The 14,533-nt window shown below is 43.5% G+C and overlaps 1 protein-coding gene and 1 non-coding gene across 2 annotated transcripts in view; one reads left to right on the top strand and one right to left on the bottom strand.

The window, feature by feature from the left end:
- The first annotated feature begins 6,283 nt into the window (after positions 1 to 6,283).
- TAF2 (TATA-box binding protein associated factor 2) overlaps positions 6,284 to 14,533 on the top strand; it is a 90,807-nt gene continuing 82,557 nt past the window's right edge. The window contains exons 1-2 of the mRNA XM_049773385.1: positions 6,284 to 6,394; positions 7,481 to 7,534. Coding sequence (XP_049629342.1) covers positions 6,311 to 6,394; positions 7,481 to 7,534 — 138 coding nt within the window. The 5' untranslated portion in view covers positions 6,284 to 6,310. The remainder of the gene's footprint in view (positions 6,395 to 7,480; positions 7,535 to 14,533) is intronic.
- Positions 11,819 to 11,948, bottom strand: LOC126010165 (small nucleolar RNA SNORA51). The gene has a single exon (XR_007496296.1). It is a non-coding gene; the product is annotated as a small nucleolar RNA SNORA51 (small nucleolar RNA).

Here is a 14,533-nt window from a genome sequence, read left to right as displayed (position 1 = left end):
GGTTATATTATGTGCACAGTGTAGACAAGGACAAATGACAGTGTTATTTCCTATGTTTAGTATGTCTTTGTGTTTACATATTTATAGAAAAATCATAACTTTTTCATTGCATATCTTTTAATTGTATGTTTTTAATCAAGATTTGATATTCTAGTTAATAAAAAATGGTATTCAAAAAACTAAAGTTTGTTTCCTAAAAAAGTTAATGATTCAGGGGCCGGAGAGATAGTGCAGCAGTAGGGTGTTTGCCTTGCAAGCGGCCGACCCAGGACCAACTGTGGTTTGAATCCCAACATCCCATAAAGTCTCCTGAATCTGCCAGGAGTGATTTCTTTTTTTTTTTTTTTTTTTTTGGTTTTTGGGCCACACCCGGTGACGCTCAGGGGTTACTCCTGGCTATGCGCTCAGAAGTCGCTCCTGGCTTGGGGGACCATATGGGACGCCGGGGGATCGAACCGCGGTCCGTCCTGGGCTAGCGCAGGCAAGGCAGGCACCTTACCTCCAGCGCCACCGCCCGGCCCCAGGAGTGATTTCTGAGCAGAGCCAGGAGTAATACCTGAGCGCCACCGGGTATGACCCAAAAAAACAAAAAAAACAAACAAAAAAAGTTAATGATTCATTTAAATATGATATGCTTTTATTTTGTTTTGTTTTAAAATTTTATGTTATTGGGGCCGGAGAGATAGTATGGAGGTAAGGTGTTTGCCTTGCGTGCAGAAGGTCGGTGGTTCCAATCCCGGCATCCCATCTGGTCTCCCGAGCCTGCCAGGAACAATTTCTGAGCATAGAGCCAGGAGTAACCCCTGAGCACTGCTGGGTGTGACCCAAAAACCAAAATTTTTTTTTTATTTTGTTGAAGCCGTTGTGATTTACAAAGTCCTTCATAGTTGGGTTTCAGACATACAATGAATCAGGGCCAGTCCCATCTCCAGTATTGATCTCCCTCCACCATATTCTCAGAGTGTATCCAATACCACCAACCTTTGCCGCCAAGCCTGCCAGTATAACAGGTCCATTTACAGTTAGAGTTTGCATCTCTTGATTCCATTATTGTTGCATTTGGCTTGGATATTTAGTTCTGTCCTTTTTGTAATCTCCACCAAAGACATGAGACCATTTGGCCCCTGGCTCCCATCTGTTTATTTTAGTGTTTCTCCTCCACTCAGTTTCTTTTTTTCTCTTCGTTATACTCTGGGGCCAACGGTGGTCGAGACAACTCCCATTTAGAACATTGTGTTTCTTCATGGACTTACTCTGAATACCACATTGTGTTATCATTCTGTATTTATTTTTCTGTTTTATTTCATTTAACATAATATCTTCCAGTTCTGTCCATGTTGTGTCAATTTGCATGATTTCATCATTATTTACATCTATGAAGTATTCTGTTGTATATATGTACCACATCTTCATGATCCACTTGTCTGTTGTTGAACATGTAGATTGATTCCACACCTTAGCTATTGTACTGAGTGCTGCAATGAGTAGCGGTGTGCACACATCCTTTTGGATGAATGTTTTTCTGTCCTGGAGTTTATACCCAAGAGAAAGATTGCTGGGTCATATGGTATCTTAATTTTTTTGTTTGTTTTTGGGTCACAATCAGCAGTGCTCAGGAGTTACTCCTGGCTCTATGCTCAGAAATCACTCCTGGCAGGCTCTGGGGACCATATGGGATGCCGGAATTCAAACCACCATTCTTCTGCATGCAAGGCAAATGCCCTACCTCCATGCTATCTCTACGGCCCTATAGTAGCTCAATTTTGAATGTACTGAGAGCCTTCCATACTGTTTTCCATAGGGGTTGGACCAGGCGGCATAACATCCATCATCCTATCAGCAGTAGATATGAATTCCTTTCTCACTACATCCTCACCAACAGAGATTATTTCCAGTATTTTTGATATGTGCCATTCTTACTGGTATAAGATATCTTATTGTTGTCTTGATTTGGATTTGCCTAATGATGTGTGATGAGCATTTTTTCATGTTTCTCTTGGCCATCTGTTGGTCTTCCTCAAAGAAATGTCCATTTCCATTTCCATTTTTTTTGTTTGTTTGTTTTGTTTTTGGGCCACACCTGGCGATGCTCAGGGGTTACTTCTGGCTGCCTGCTCAGAAATAGCTCTTGGCAGGCACGGGGGACCATATGGGACACCGGGATTCGAACCAACCACCTTTGGTCCTGGATCGGCTGCTTGCAAGGCAAACGCCGCTGTGCTATCTCTCCGGGCCCTCCATTCCCATTTTTTTGATGGGGTTTTTAGGTTTTGTGGAGTTAACCTTTGTGAGTACTTTATATATCCTAGATTTCAAAACTTTATCTCATGTATTGAGTGCAATGTTTTGTTTTGGGGCCACACCCAGTATTTCAAGACTTACTCTTTACTCTGCATTCAGGAATCACTTCTGATAGATGTCAAAGTTTGAGTCTGGGTTAGCCTCATGCAAGGGAAATACCCAACCCTCTCTGTACTATTGCTCTGGTCCTTATTTTTTTTATTTTTTTATTTTTTTGGTTTTTGGGCCACACCCTGTGACGCTCAGGGGTTACTCCTGGCTATGCGCTCAGAAGTTGCTCCTGGCTTCTTGGGGGACCATATGGGACGCCGGGGGATCGAACCGGGGTCGTCCTAGGCTAGCGCAGGCAAGGCAGGCACCTTACCTCCAGCGCCACCGCCCGGCCCCTGGTCCTCATTTTTTTAAAACTGTAATTATTGTTTTTTGGGCCACACCTGGTGGCATGCAGGTTACTCCTGGCTCTGCACTCAGAAATCACCCCTGACAGGCTGGGGGACCATATCGGATGCTGGCATATGGGATGCTGAACCCGGTTCCCCACATGTCTACTGCATGCAAGGCAAAAGCTCTACCGAAGTACTATCTCTCCGGTCCCTCTAGTCCTCATTTAAATTTAATTTAAATTAAGTGTGTTCCTGTTCCCTTCAGTGGTTCACCAAATGGGAAGTCACTTGATAGTATCTTCTAGTGATAATTAAATTAGTTGTCTCAGCACTGGTTCCATAATCTCCTCCAGGGCTGGAGAGATAGCACAGCGGAAGGGCATTTACATTGCACTTGGCCAACCCAGAACAGACCTGAGTTCGATTCCCAGCATCCCATATGGTGCAATTAGTCTGCCAAAAGTAGTTTCTGGGGCCCGGAGAGATAGCACAGCAGCGTTTGCCTTGCAAGCAGCCGATCCAGCACCAAAGGTGGTTGGTTCGAATCCCGGTGTCCCATATGGTCCCCCATGCCTGCCAGGAGCTATTTCTGAGCAGACAGCCAGGAGTAACCCCTGAGCACTGCAGGGTGTGGCCCAAAACCAAAAAAAAAAAAAAAAATGGTTTCTGAGCACAGAGCCAGGAGTAACCTCTGAGTGCTGCTGGGTGTGGCCCAAAAACCCAAAAGAAAAAAATCACCTCCATTCACTTGACTGGTGCAGATACCCACTTAGGGATGAAATGGATTTAGTTGCCAGTCCTCTGAAGAATACTAATTTTGCAGTTTATTACCCTTGTAATGGAGAATACTTACATAGGTAATATGCACTAGAAAGCTATGAGTAATTATAAGTAGCTTTGAAATGCTCCATAAAATTCCTTTATAACATTTTCTCCTAATTTGCTATCCAGGCCAAAATTCAACTTAATTATATTGTGGGGGTGGGCATATCTGGTGATGTTCAGGGCTTACTCCTGGCTCTACAGTCTGAAATTGCTCCTAGAGATGTTCAGGTGAACATATAGAATGTAGGGGATTGGGCCCTGGTCAGCCATGTGCAAGACAAACACTATCTCTTTAGCCCCATTCAAATTAATTTTAACTTAGTAATGAAAGTTGGTGAGAGTAGGACTAGGTTAAAATTGGTCCAACGCTTGGAAAATTGTTAATGGGTAATTCATAATTAACATTTAACAGCAACTGAAATCGACTACAGTTCTCATTCTCAAAAACATGAAATGCTAATCTGATGGCTTCGAAATATTTTCCTATCATTAAATAAATTTTTCTCAGGGCCGGAACAATAACACAGTGGTAAGCTGTTTGCCTTGCACGTGGCCAACACAGGAAGGACCCCAGTTTGAATCCTGGCATTCCATATGTCCCCTGAATAGTCAGGAGTAACCCCTGAGTGCCGCTGCAACTGTTTTTCTGCACCTGTGGAATTTTTGTTTTATTTTGGGGGACAGGGATTTGAGCCACACCATTCCATGCTGAGATGGGAGGGCCCTTACTCCCTCTGGTTACCATAAGGGCATGGAGAGGCTACTTGCAAAGCAGTACCAACATTTCTACTATTTCAGGCCCTGGATTTCCTGGTGGTGTAGATATCATAGGCAGTGCTGGCATTGAACCCAAATCTGCTGCATGCCTTAACCCAAGCATGATACGCCAGCATAGATTTTTTTCCCTTTTAATTTATGATATTTTTCCTTCCCATTTTTATTGAAGTGCTGTGATTTATAATATTGTTAACAATAGCTTCATGAATGTCAGCCTAACACTTCTCACCTACCTTTGAGTGCCTGTTTGCCTTTACAGATATCAACCACCAAGACTACCTCAGTACTGTGGACCAATTGTAGAGTTCTCTTGCCCTTGGCCATTTGTTGCTCCCTTACTATGTATCTTTGTTTTACAGCAACTTTTTTTTTTTTTTTTTGGTTTTTGGTTTTTGGGCCACACCCGGCGGTGCTCAGGGGTTACTCCTGACTGTCTGCTCAGAAATAGCTCCTGGCAGGCACGGGGGACCATATGGGACACTGGGATTCGAACCAACCACCTTTGGTGCTGGATCGGCTGCTTGCAAGGGAAACACCGCTGTGCTATCTCTCCCGGCCCTATTTTACAGCAACTTAAAAATTATTTTTAATTCAGAAAATTCTTTTTTCAATTTCCAAGTGTTTGCATTTCCACCCATGTGTGCTTGTGATTTATTTCTATTTTCAAATCATTGTGGTCTGCTTTAATAGCTAATATTTCTGAGTCTTCTTGATTTTATGAAGCTGTATTTTGTGACCACATTTGCTGTTTCATGCAGAATATTAATTTAAATAAATAATAAGGATGGGGCTGTCTTGAGAGTTCCAATAGGTTGAGTGCAGGCTTTGCCTGCAGAGGGTCCAGGGTCCACCCGTATCTCTTTCGTTTGTTCCCCGCAAGATGTACCTGGACACCACCACGTCTTGTCTCCAAACCAAAACTAGTAGAATTAAAAAATAAAATACTAAGGCAGCAGTGTCTAATCTGGATTTCAGAGACAGACCACTAGAGTTCTAGCGTGATATTTCACAGTTTAAATCACTGGGACTCCGTGAATCTTTTTTGTTTTTGAAACCATTGTGATCTACAGAGTCCTTGATAGTTGAATTTCAGATATACAGTGAATCAGGGCCATTTCCACCACCCATGGCCCCAGAGTGCATCCTGCACAACCACCCTTTATCCCCTGGCCTGGCAGTATAACGAGCCCCTTTGAGTTTAATGTCTTTGACGTTGGCTTGTATATTTAGTTCTGTCCTTATTTCCCCACCAATGCATCTGAGACCACTTGGTCCCTGGCCCCCAGCCTTTCTTTATTCCTTTCTTCTTAGTTTTATAGAAAAATGCAGGGATATGTGGGAAAACGAGAATCTTTAGTGTCTAGCTGCAGGTGTCGCGATTACCACCAGCCCCAGCCCTTTGCACCCACCTGCTTCCCACCTCCCCATCCCTGCAGAGCACCTAAAACTGCAGGAGTCTTCCAGCTCCTCCCGCCTCCGTTATTCAACCGGTGTATCCAACCTCCTCAATGCTTTAACAATTTTCTACAGCCTGGGTACTCGGTGGAGCAGGAAAAGCAACGATAAACAAAACGAAAAAGACCCCCAGAAACCCTATGTGGGCCAGGCCCGCAAATGCAAAGCATCCGCGGCCGCCCACTTCCGGTGACGCCAGGGGTCAGAGGTGAGCCGCAAGATACCACCGGCGGTGGCGGCGGCTCGGGGACGCGGAAGTTCCCTGCGGGCCACGCCCACAAGCACATCCCGCGCGGGACCGCCCACTTCCGGTGCCGGCAGGGCTCAGAAGTGAGGCGCAAGATGTCGGCCGCGGGTTTCTGCGCACGGCCTGGGACCGGCGCTACCCCGCGCTAGAATCTCAGCGGAGGCGGCTCCGGACGCCGGTCTCTGTCTCCGTTCTCTCGCGCTCCCCTCCAGAGCCAGTTTGGCCGGGCGGGGCGGGGCGGGGCGAGCAGCACGCAGAGAGGCGCGGGGACTGCGAATGGTCCGGGGTCCCCCGGCGCTCCGCTGTGCCGCCGCCTCGCTTGATGCCGCCCGCGGGGCTCGAGCCCGCCAGGATGAACAGGAAGAAGGGGGACAAGGGCTTCGAGAGCCCCCGGCCCTATAAATTATAAGTATTTGCGTCTCCCGGAGGGGTGGTGTGGCCTGGCTGGGCTCGGCTTCTGCGACGCTCTTTGAGTGGGATCCGTCCTGAGCGTGCAGCGGAGGTGGCAAGTAGTCGCAGATTGGATTGCACCGGCCCAGGCCTCTCATGGAGCTGTGTTGTTGTTTTCAAATTTTATTTGATTGAAACCAATATGATCTACAGAGACCTTCGTAGTTGCAGCTTAGATAGACAGTGTGTCAGGGCCCTTCCGACCACCAGTGCCAACCTCCCTCCACCCATGGACCCAGAGTGCCTCCTGTACCACCATCCTTTGCCCCTGCCTTGCCAATATAACAGGCCTCTTATAGTTTAGATTGTTACAGCTTAGGTCCCTTGATTCTCTTATCGTTGACTTTGGTTTGGATATTTAGTCCTGTCCTTCCTTATTTCCCCGCCAGTGCATCTGAGACCACTTGGCCCCGACCCCCCCACAGCCTTTCCTTCTTCCTTTATATTTATTTTATATATTTTTAATTTTTATTTTATTGAAACAGTTGTGATCTTCAGAGTTCTTCATAGTTGAATTTGATTTCTACAACTACCTTTGTAGTTGCATTTCAGATATACAGTGAGTCAGGGCCCTTCCCACCACCAGTGTCAGCCTCTCTCCACCAGTGGCTCCAGAGCATCCTATACTACCACCCTGTCTTTGCCCCCTGGCCTTCCAGTGTAACATGTCCGTTTGAGTTTAGATTGTTAAAGTTTAGGTCTCTTGATTCTAATGTCTGACTTTGGCTTGGATATTTAGTTCTGTCCTTATCACCCCACCAATGCATCTGAGACCACTTGGCTCCCCGCTTTTCTTTATTCCTTTCTTCTTAGTTTTATAGAAAAATGCAGGGATATTTATGGAGCATTTTTTTTATGGTAGCATTGTTTAAAGAAATCTTTCCAGGGCTTCTTCAATGGCAAACAGTCCAAATATCTTCCTTCCCCTTTAAAAGGATTTGTAGTGAGACTTGGGAGAGTTGTGCATGCAGCATTTCTTGGTGCATAGAATTGTACTTCTTGAGTAATCAAGGTTTTATTTTTCTTTTTCTCTCCATGTACAACTCACCAGGTCGTTTGTATCAATAACATCAACTTCCAGAGGAAATCTGTGGTGGTGAGTACAGACGCATCCATTAGGAGGGACAGCTAAGTAACTTCACCCACTTAATGACTTAGGAACTTTGATGTCACCCAGCTAGGTTTTCAAGACTAGGTAAGAATTAGTGTTTTGGAGATAGTGGGTAAGGTGCTTGCCTTGCAGGCAGCTTAACCCACGTTTGGTCTTCCACACCATATAAGGTCCCCTGAACACCTCCAGTAATGATCCCTGAGCATAGAATCTGAAATACCTATAGGTGTGGCTTCCTTCCAGTCCAAAAAAAAGAATTAATGTTTAGCACTGATCAACTCCCAGACTTGGGAGTTGGGCTGGCAACCAGATTGCTAGTTTCTTCAGTTCTCTTTCCTCTTGTTTGTTTGTTTTTTTCTTTATTTTTCTGATTAATTTGTGTGTATGTGAATTAAGATAGTTTTTATTGAAACTTATTTAGAATGATGTGAGGGGAAAGAAATATGTAAGCAAGAAAAGAAAATCAGGACATACAAAAGAGATAAGTGTTCTAAGGAAAACTTGGACTTGAAGAGAAAAACTGACTAGAATTTTATTTCACTGAATTTGTTGTAAAATGGGAAAATCTGTACTATTGAATGCACTAGAATCATGTGTGAAATATCCATAAGTCTGATAGAGAAATATATGTATGCAAAAACTGAGACCTTTGGGCTTGCTGAAGTCCTTTGGCAATTCATTCAGTCGGATATGTTGTTTTACTTTTTATTGTTGTTTTGTACTTAGTACTTAGTAAGTTAGAGGTTAGTACTTAGTACTTAGAGGTTAGTACTTAGAGGTTACTCCCAGCTCAGTGTTTGGATTGCTCCTAGCATGCCAGGGAGATCTTGAAGTGCTGGGAATCAAACTCCTGTCCTCCAAGCATTGAATGCTCTAGGAACTAGAGAGATTGTACAGGGTTTCAAAGCACTTGGTGGCAGCTACCAAACCACTCCAGACCAATATTCAGTCCCATCTCTCTGGAGCCTCACTAGGAGTGACCTCTGAGCAGAGAGCCAGGAATAGCCTCTGAGCACTGTCAGATGAGACTGATGCAAAGTATATGCTGGTCTGTTTAATACCTCTCTAGCTTTCTGTGGTTTCTTTCCAAATGCAGATGGTTTTTAGCTTGATATTTTCTTTGCCTTTGGAATTGATCCTTGAAGTGTCTGAAGTTAATATCCTGGAGTGTTCTTCCTGTGTTTTCATCAGTCATTTTGTAGATGGGAGTTTAACACTGAGGCTTTTTTTTTTTAATTGATATCCTTATTTAAACACCTTGATTACAAATTTGATTGTAGTTGGGTTTCAGTCATGTAAAGAACACCCCCTTCACCTGTGCAATATTTCTGTCACCAATGTCCCCAATCTCCCTCCTCCTCACCCCACCCCCGCCTGTACTCTAGACAGGCTTTCAGCTTCCTACTTCCCTCATTCATTCACATTGTTATTTATTTATTTATTTATTTTTGGTTTTTCGGGCCACACTCATTTGATGCTTAGGAGTTACTCCTGGCTAAGTGCTCAGAAATTGCCCCTGGCTTGGGGGGACCATATGGGACGCCGGGGATTGAACTGCGGTCCTTCCTTGGCTAGGACTTGCAAGGCAGACACCTTAACTAGCACCACCTCACCGGCCCCTCATTCACATTGTTATGATGGTTCTCATTGTAGTTATTTCTCTAACTGTACTCATCACTTTTTGCAGTGAGCTTCATGCCATGAGCTGGACCTTCCAGCCCTCCTCTCTTTTGTCTCTGAAAATTATTGCAAAAATGTCTTTCATTTTTCTTAAAACCCATAGATGAGTGACACTCTTCTGCGTCTTTCTCTCTCCCTCTGGCTTATTTCACTCAGCATAATAGATTCCATGTACATCCATGTATAGGAAAATTTCATGACTTCATCTTCTGATGGCTGCCTAATGAGTCTTTTAATGTACAGTGATACACTCTTCCTACCTCCTATGTCGTAAATTAATTGCTCTTCCATCTGAGGGTTTACTTCTGAGCTATTTTAAGTGTTTTCCTTTTTTGTGAAAGCTGTCTTGCCACACAGCTTTGATTACTATAACTTTAGAGTCTTGTTTAAAGTTAGGAATATGATACCTCCAATTTTCTTATTTAATTGCTTTAGACATTTGGAGAATTTTATGTTTTCATTCAAATTTTAGCAGTACTTGCTTCATATTCCATGTGCGTTTTGATATCCTTTGCATTGAATCTTGAAAGAATGCTCACTTTTGGGGCCGGAGAGATAGCACAGCGGTAAGGCGTTTGCCTTGCATGCAGAAGGACAGTGGTTCGAATCCCGGCATCCCATACGGTCCCCGTGCCTGTCAGGGGCGATTTCTGAGCGTAGATCCAGGAGTAATCCCTGAGCGATGCTGGATGTGACCCCCCCCCCCCCAAAAAAAAAAAGAATGCTCACTTTTATTTGTTTTGGGGAACATGGGAGAAAGATAAAAGGGTCATAACTAATTGTGTTAGTCCTGACTTTGTCAGGAGTGACCCCTTGGTGTTGCTAAGGATTCAAACTAGGGTCAGCAATATACACGGCAAGCACCTTAATTCCTCTACTCTCTCTCTTTCTCTCTCTGGTGCAGAGTAATCATTTTCCCCCCCTAAGGTAAGGGAAGGGAAGGGAAGGAATGGGGAGGGGAGGGGAGGGGAGGGAAGGGGGCTGAGAGTAATCATTTTAACTATATTAAATTTCTCAGTTGTGAACATAGAATATTTTTCTATTCCTTGTATCTTTTCTTTTAATAGTAATTCATAGTTTCCGATTAAAAAAAAGTCTGTCACTTCCTTTGTTAGGTTGATTCTGGGTACTTGTTTTGTTTTGTTTTGACACCATTGTCAATAGAATTTTAAGAAAAGTTGTTTCTACTTAATTGCTTATAAAAATGCACTAGAGAGGCTGCAGCCGTAGCACACCCGTAGGGCATTTGCCTTGAATGCAGCCAAGCTAGGACAACCCTGGTTCTATTCTGGGCATCCCATTTGGTCTTCCAAGCTGGCCAGGAGTGATTTCTGAGCACAGAACCAGGAGTAACTGCCGCCAAGTGTGACCCAAAAAACCAAAACAACAACAAAATGCACTAGAGTTTTATATGTTGATTCTGTAACCTGCCACTTTATAGATGTGTTGTTCCTAGGGGCTTAGGGACACACTTCAGGATTTTCTCTTTAATATTTATTCATTTAGTTATGTGAATAATAAATAACTAATTATATTTAGTTATGTGAAAAGCAATAGTTTGACTTTTCTGCTTTTGTATCTCTTTATATTTCATAATTGTTGTGTCACACTTCGTGTTTGTTGAATAATAGTGATGCCTGATCTTAGAGAAAGGCTTTTAGTTCTTCACTGTTGAATATGTAAGCTGTGTGTTTTTGATAAATAACCTATAATATAATGGTAAATTTCTTCTGTCTTCATTTTATTCTTTTACTTTTAATTCACGAATGGTAGTTGTAATCTTTTTTTTTTTTTGGTTTTTGGGCCACACCCGGCGGTGCTCAAGGGTTACTCCTGGCTGTCTGCTCAGAAATAGCTCCTAGCAGGCACGAGGGACCATATGGGACACCGAGATTCCAATCAACCACCTTTGGTCCTGGATAGGCTGCTTGCAAGGCAAATGCCGCTGTGCTGTATGTCCGGGCCCGGTAGTTGTAATCTTGTTAAATACTTTCTTTGCATATATGGATTAAAGCATATTATTTGTTTTTTATTTTGGGGTCACACATGCCAGTGCTTGAGGGTTATTCCTGGCTCTGTACTCTTTTTTTTTTTTTTTTTTTTTTTTTGGGCCACACCCGCGGTGCTCAGGAGTTACTCCTGGTTGTATGCTCAGAAATAGCTCCTGGCAGGCACGGGGGACCATATGGGACACCGGGATTTGAACCAACCACCTTTGGTCCTGAATCGGCTGCTTGCAAGGCAAACACCACTGTGCTATCTCTCCGGGTCCCTGGCTCTGTACTCTTGAAAGACTAGAGGACCATATGGGATGCTGGAGATTGAACCAGGGTCAGTTGCGTACAAGGCAAACGCTCTACCCACTGTCCTATCACTCAACCCCAAAAGTATCATCAGTTTGACTTACCTGCTTACTCTCTCCAGCCCTTATTTTCTTTTGAAAACAAAATGCTGTTATTTGCTTGTGGTGATGTTATGGTTCAGAAGTTGGAAGAACTCTGTTGGGTAGTACGTCTGATATACATAGCAGCAATTGAGGCTGAATGATTATTATTTCCAAAATGACCTCATTTTTTTTTTTTCATTTTATTTTGTCCTCCCATTCACAATACAGACCAGGCAAAGGGCCTGGTTTGAGGTATATATGGGGAGCATTTATGTACCTCCTCTTTACACAGTCAGTGTAAAGAACACAGCCTGTGATAAGCATTGGGAGGCCTTAAAAAAATGACTTCATAGCCTACATGTATGGCTCTTTGATGCTTCTTTGATTCACTTGCCACCTCCTTCAGAACAGAACCTTTCTATATGACTTTGAGGGTTTTTTTTTTTTTTTTGATATAGTGATATCAGAATAATTCTATTTCCTAGAGAATGGTTGACTCCAGGATGAGGAAATAGAAATTGGATAGCCAGTTTCGAGCAATACCTGGAGCCATCACAATTGCACTTCCAAACATGATCTTTGTCATACCCATTAAAAGGCTACTTAAGACAAAGGTGGAGGGACACAACTTATGGGTGACAGTGACTTGACACTGCAGGAGGGCTTGTGAGCTGGAGGGCCTACTGTGGGCTCTGGAAAATATAGTATACTATGTTGTTTACTGATTTTTGTTTTCATTTTCTAGTGGGGGTCACACCTGGCAGTTCTTGCATTATTCCTGGCTCTGCACTCAGAAACCATTCCTGCCAGGCTCATCTGGGTTGGCTGTGTGCAAAACAAACGCCCTATCTGCTGTGCTTTTGTTTCAGCTCCACCACCCATGTATTTTTATTTTGACTGTGGTTCCAGGGATCAAACTTACTAGTGCTTCACATGTAGGGCAAATGATCTGCCATGGATCTGCGTCCTCAGCCTTGATACCTATATCTATTTACTGTAGTTGCTTTGGAACTGTAGTAGCAGTTCTGAGTAGCTAGACCAGAGAATGAGCTCTATAAAATCTATTTACTATCTGCTTTGTAAAGATTATCACCTTTGAACAGTGCCTGAGAAAGGAGATGACATTTCAGCCCTGTTCTCAACTACATTAGTAGCCACAAGTCTTTTTTATCCCAGAAAGCCGGCTGTGGAACTTACTTGCTATAACCCATACTTTTCTTGAACTGATGACTGATGATGTATATAGTTTCCTTATTCCTCCACTCGTTCCACTTTTCCTTTTGCCTCTGCTAATATTTCTGTTAGTGTGGCTCAGGTTCACTCTGAATTGAATCTGCACATTGTTTCATCTTTGATTCCCACTCACCATGACTGATGATGGGTGAGGTGACTGATGGGTGCCAATGAGAGGGCTTTCCACTTGTTTTTCTGAGATTCCAGACACTTCTATCCTTACTCTGTAATAGACCCTCAGTTCCCATTTGATATTTAGTAATTCTAGACAGGGCTGTGATCCCTTTATCTGCCTCTTGTTTCAGAGACACTTAAGAGTAATGGAGAGATGGTTTCAGGTACAGTTAAATCATATGTCCTGCTGAATACATTCTTCCCTTTGTTAGTAGGACATGTGAACACACTGAGGTCCTAAACATGGAAACATTCTGTTAATGGCTTCTCTAGGATAATAATAAGAACAGTTATACCAATGTTCACTGCTTGATTCCTAGGTCTGTTAGCTATGGGGAGATGACCCTCGGTGCTGGAGCCAAACATTCTGTTGAAAGTCTCATATGGGTGCTTTAATTGACTTCAACAAATGATTATGTATTGGTTGATACACTGCTATCTGGTTGATAGCATAAGATAAAACCAGTAACTTTTGTGTGCAGGAGTTCATTGCCACGTTTCTTAGGTTTCTGGAATGTTGTGATTACATATGTTCAAAATATGGAAAAGCAATGTAAATAGAGCAGAAGAGAAGTTTGAATTGAGGATCTTGGGTGAAAAAAAAAGAGTTGCTTTACGGGGCTGGAGCAATAGCACAATGAGTTAAATCATATGTCCTGCTGAATACATTCTTCCCTTCGTTAGTAGGACATGTGAACACACTGAGGTCCTAAACATGGAAACATTCTGTTAATGGCTTTTTCTTTGCATGTTGGCTGACCCAGTTTTGATACCTGGCATCCCATATGGCCCCCCAAGCCCACTAAGAGTGATTCTTTTTTTTTTTTTGTTTTTTGGGTCACACCCGGCAGTGCTCAGGGGTTACTCCTGGCTGTCTGCTCAGAAATAGCTCCTGGCAGGCTCAGGGGACCATATGGGACACCGGGATTCGAACCAAGCACCTTTGGTCCTGGATCGGCTGCTTGCAAGGCAAACACCGCTGTGCTATCTCTCCGGGCCCTAAGAGTGATTCTTTAGTTCAGAGGTAGGAGTAGTCCCTGAGTGGTGTTAAGTGTGGTCCGAAAACTAAAACCAAAAAAAAAAAAAAAGGTAGTCTTAAAAGTTTGAGGAAGGTCCAGAGCAGTAGCACTGTGGGGAGGACATTTGCCTTGCACACAGCCACTGTGTTCTATCTTCCGCATTCCATACAGTCCCCTGAGCCTGCTAGGAATGATTTCTGAATGCATTGCCAGAAGCAACCCCTGAATGCTGCTGGATATGTCCTCCCCACCCCCGCACAAATACACACACACACACACACACACACACACACACACACACACACACACACAAAAGTGAAGGTGTGTCATGAGAAATTATGAGATCTGTAACAGAATGTTGTGTGGTTGAATAGGTACACTAGGAGAAAAGTGAACAGCATGGTCATTGTGGACATTCAAGGAATGGAGGTGAAGATTGTAGGAATTAGCCAAGGAGATAGCTCAGAGGCTTGGTGCACATTCATGTATGTG

This window comes from Suncus etruscus, chromosome 5, assembly GCF_024139225.1.
Source record: "Suncus etruscus isolate mSunEtr1 chromosome 5, mSunEtr1.pri.cur, whole genome shotgun sequence".
NCBI classification, from domain to species: Eukaryota; Metazoa; Chordata; class Mammalia; order Eulipotyphla; family Soricidae; genus Suncus; species Suncus etruscus.
Note: the sequence above shows the minus strand (reverse complement) of the source record. Positions and strands in the feature narration are given on the sequence as shown.